General features: G+C 45.5%; 1 protein-coding gene across 1 annotated transcript; it reads right to left on the minus strand.

Annotated features, from left to right (window-relative positions):
* Positions 1 to 3: 3 nt before the first annotated feature.
* LOC119312642 (phosphoribosylformylglycinamidine cyclo-ligase, chloroplastic/mitochondrial-like) lies at positions 4 to 3,133 on the minus strand. Its single transcript, XM_037588382.1, has 8 exons — positions 2,824 to 3,133; positions 2,236 to 2,330; positions 2,044 to 2,145; positions 1,863 to 1,922; positions 1,399 to 1,571; positions 1,198 to 1,309; positions 956 to 1,114; positions 4 to 481 (listed from the first exon to the last, which is right to left on the minus strand). The coding sequence occupies exons 1-8, from the start codon at positions 3,116 to 3,118 to the stop codon at positions 320 to 322; spliced, it is 1,158 nt and encodes a 385-aa protein (XP_037444279.1). The 5' UTR covers positions 3,119 to 3,133; the 3' UTR covers positions 4 to 319.
* Positions 3,134 to 3,467: the final 334 nt, after the last annotated feature.

Consider the following 3,467-nt stretch of genomic DNA (forward strand, 5'->3'; position numbering starts at 1 on the left):
AGATGGATGAACAGGCCAGGAGATGTAATTTATAGATATGATTTCTCAAGAAAACTCAGCACACTAGAGGCATTCACATCAACTGCCAAGTGATGTTGAGGATAGCAACACCAGCTGTTTGCAGCGAGTTGTCGCGAACCAAGAAACATTATTCCCGTTTTTGTTTTTGTTGTCAAATCTCACTGGAGTAAACTACTTCTACTCCGATACTTGGCCCCGTAAGATAGATCACGGGGTTACGAAAAATCCTGGGCAGCGTTGCCCATCATCAGCTAAACAGTTCGCAACCATTAGAAGTTTGAGACGCTTGTGTAGGCTCTCAGACGTACTGAACCCCCTCGCCCTGGATCACCTCTCCGATGCGGTAAGCGGGGCTCGACTCTTCGAGGATTCTGTCCGCTGCGTCTTTGCTTACTACAAGGACCATCCCGACGCCCATGTTGAACGTTCGCAGCATCTCCGCATCTTCGATTTTGCCAACCTACAAGTGCCAGAAAAACAAAAGCTAAGGAGCAGACAGACAAGCACAGTGCACGCAGACGTGTAAAAGTAAAATAATTGTCAAATGAAGTGACAATGTCTCTCTATGCTACACATAATCGTGTGTTTGTTCGATGTTGGTGTTTTACCGAGCTCCCAAATCCACATCTAGTCCAAGCTTAATATAGCAAGCCCTTTAATACATATGCCAAGCACTAACAAGACTTTCTCCAATGTTAGTATCAAGTAGTATCAACAAATTTGTTACTTCAAACTTTGTCTTGCTACTAAATTTGTAATACCATTGGATATGGCTGGCTGACATTTAGTGATCGAAACGCTCTTACATTTCTTTATGGAGGGAGTATATAGATGCTAAATCATTAACCAATTATTTTGACTATAGACAAGCGATTATATTCACTGGGGTTACAGGAATATGCATATACCAAGCTCATGGACTGTCAGCTCTTACCTGTTGAAGCCACTGGAACACAGGCAGCACTTGCCACGACCCAGTGACAATTTTCGCCCCAAGTCCTTTAGGAAATACTCTTGGGATATTATCAGTGAAGCCACCACCAGTAATATGGGCTAGTCCTTTTACCCCACCCTTGCTGATAATCTCAAGTACCTTTTTCAATTCCAAAAAGACTATATCAGAAATTCGGGTATGAATCTATTGGAAATATGATACATCCGTCACAATAAGCTAACCTGCTTGACATAGATGACAGTTGGTGCCATGAGAGCTTCACCAACAGTAGTTGTTACACCATCATTTCTTGGGAGAGGATCAGTCAAGGAGAGTCCACTTTTGTCCAGTACTCTAGAAAAAAGGAAAGCATCAGAACAGCAGATTTGCACTCTCAATCATCTATGCAGATTTTAAACAAATGGAGCTGGATAAATGCATACCTCCTAGCGAGAGAGAACCCGTTCGAATGAACCCCACTGGAAGGAAGGCCAATCAGGACATCCCCCTCCACAATGTTTTTACCGTCAATGACCTTATCCTTCTTTACCGCACCCACAGCAAAACCACTCAGATCATATTCACCTTCCTTGTAGAAATCAGGCATTTCGGCGGTCTGTATTAACAATAGCTAACTGAGTTATGCAGTTTTTTAAAATACTGCTTATATTCAGAGTTGTATGGCCCATGTGGAATGCTTCGGGAGAGTAAATACTAAAATAGGATGCTAAGAGTAAAACAGATGGCTATGTTGAGTATTCATGCGTTACTGTGAGTTGACTTTGTCAATGTACCAAGAATAAATAATCAAATAGCCAGATCATCTAGTTACTATCAGACTGATGCACAGAGATCATTAGGTACTCTCACAGTTTATAAGTCTGTGCATTATTCCAGAATATCTCACCTCTCCTCCCAGCAGAATACAATCTGATTGCTGGCATCCATCCACAATCCCCTTGATAACCTATAAAAGTCCGAAACAAAGTTACAGTCAGAGACAGATATCATCCTCCATGGGAGGAAGACAGATTAAACGAGCAAGAGCAAGAATTACTGTGTTAAATGAGCAGCAATATCGACAGTACCTTCTCTGCAAGGTCAACATCGAGCTTGCTCGTAGCATAGTAATCGAGGAAGAACAATGGCTTCGCACCCGAAGTTACAATGTCATTGACACTCATAGCAACCTGACACGACGAATCAGACACAGAAAATGTTCATCGACTCTCCTAGGAAATCTGACAAACGGCATGTATGAAAAACAAGTGAGAGCATACCAGGTCAATCCCGATGGTATCATGAATACCGGTCTCAAACGCGAGCTTCAGCTTCGTCCCAACTCCATCAGTGCCAGCCACAAGATACTCATCCCCTGCTCAATAGGAACAAGTGAAAACCAAATTTTACTAACAAGGCAACACATTTCTGTATCCAAGTAAGTAAACGAGTAACAACTAGTCAAATATGTGACGCAGACTTGTCCAAGACCACCAATGAAGTGCTCTCCCTCTTACTTTCCTAATACCATACCACTGTTCGTGTTTGGTAGATACATATATCCATTACAGTTTAGTCGAATACATGGCACAGCGATAAGAAACGCTCACTAACCACACCTGTCAACACATATCTACCAAGCAGTAGTATAGTAGTACCTCACGAATTGCCCCCTCTTACTGACAAAACAAAGGCCAATATGCCAATCAATTATTCAGTTACTCAATTACTTGACAGGGCCTTTCCCTGTACAACCATCCTCCCATCTACGCACAATCAATTATTCTGAACTCCGGCGCATCGAGCAAGAGGGACCGCCGCTAGCTAGAGCCAAAAGGCAAGCAAGATGAGGAAGAGTAGAGGTGCACCGTGGGGGTAGAGGCCGCCGAAGCCGCCAATCCCGGGGGCCAGCCTGCGGATGCGGCGCACGAGCTCGGTGCCGGCGTCTATGTCCACGCCGGCGCCCTTGTAGGTCATGCCTTCCTCGTCGGCGGGGCCGGAGCCGGAGCCGGAGCCGGAGCAGGAGACGGCGACGCGGCGCATCCCGGCGGCGGGCGTCGTGGGGAGGCGGACCCGGCTGTGCGGCTGGGGGTGGCCGCGGAGGGGGCCCGCTGGGGCGGCCGCCGGCGCGCGGACGAGGTGGAGGAGGCGGTCGGCGCCCATGGGTGGGGTGGAGGGGAGGAATGTGGGGCAAAGGTTTAGGGCTTTTGGATGCTCTCGTGCGGCGCGGATGGGTGCGCCGAATACGGTGCCTTGGGTCGCGTTTTAAATCTCTTTGCTCCCCTTTAAGAATGGAATTGCCTTTGTTTTTGTTAGAATTTTTTTAAATTTGAACTCTAAAGAAACTCTAAAATATAATCCCTCCGTACTAAAATAGTTGTTGTGGTTTCATTTTGAACTAAAACCACAACATTTTTTTCTGGGCGGAAGGAGTACTTCGAAAATGTTCTTTGATGATATTTTTGGGTCATCTTTTTTTTTTTGGAGATAAAGAGGGAACAAACACACTTTG

This window comes from Triticum dicoccoides, chromosome 5B (assembly GCF_002162155.2).
Source record: "Triticum dicoccoides isolate Atlit2015 ecotype Zavitan chromosome 5B, WEW_v2.0, whole genome shotgun sequence".
Lineage (NCBI taxonomy): Eukaryota > Viridiplantae > Streptophyta > Magnoliopsida > Poales > Poaceae > Triticum > Triticum dicoccoides.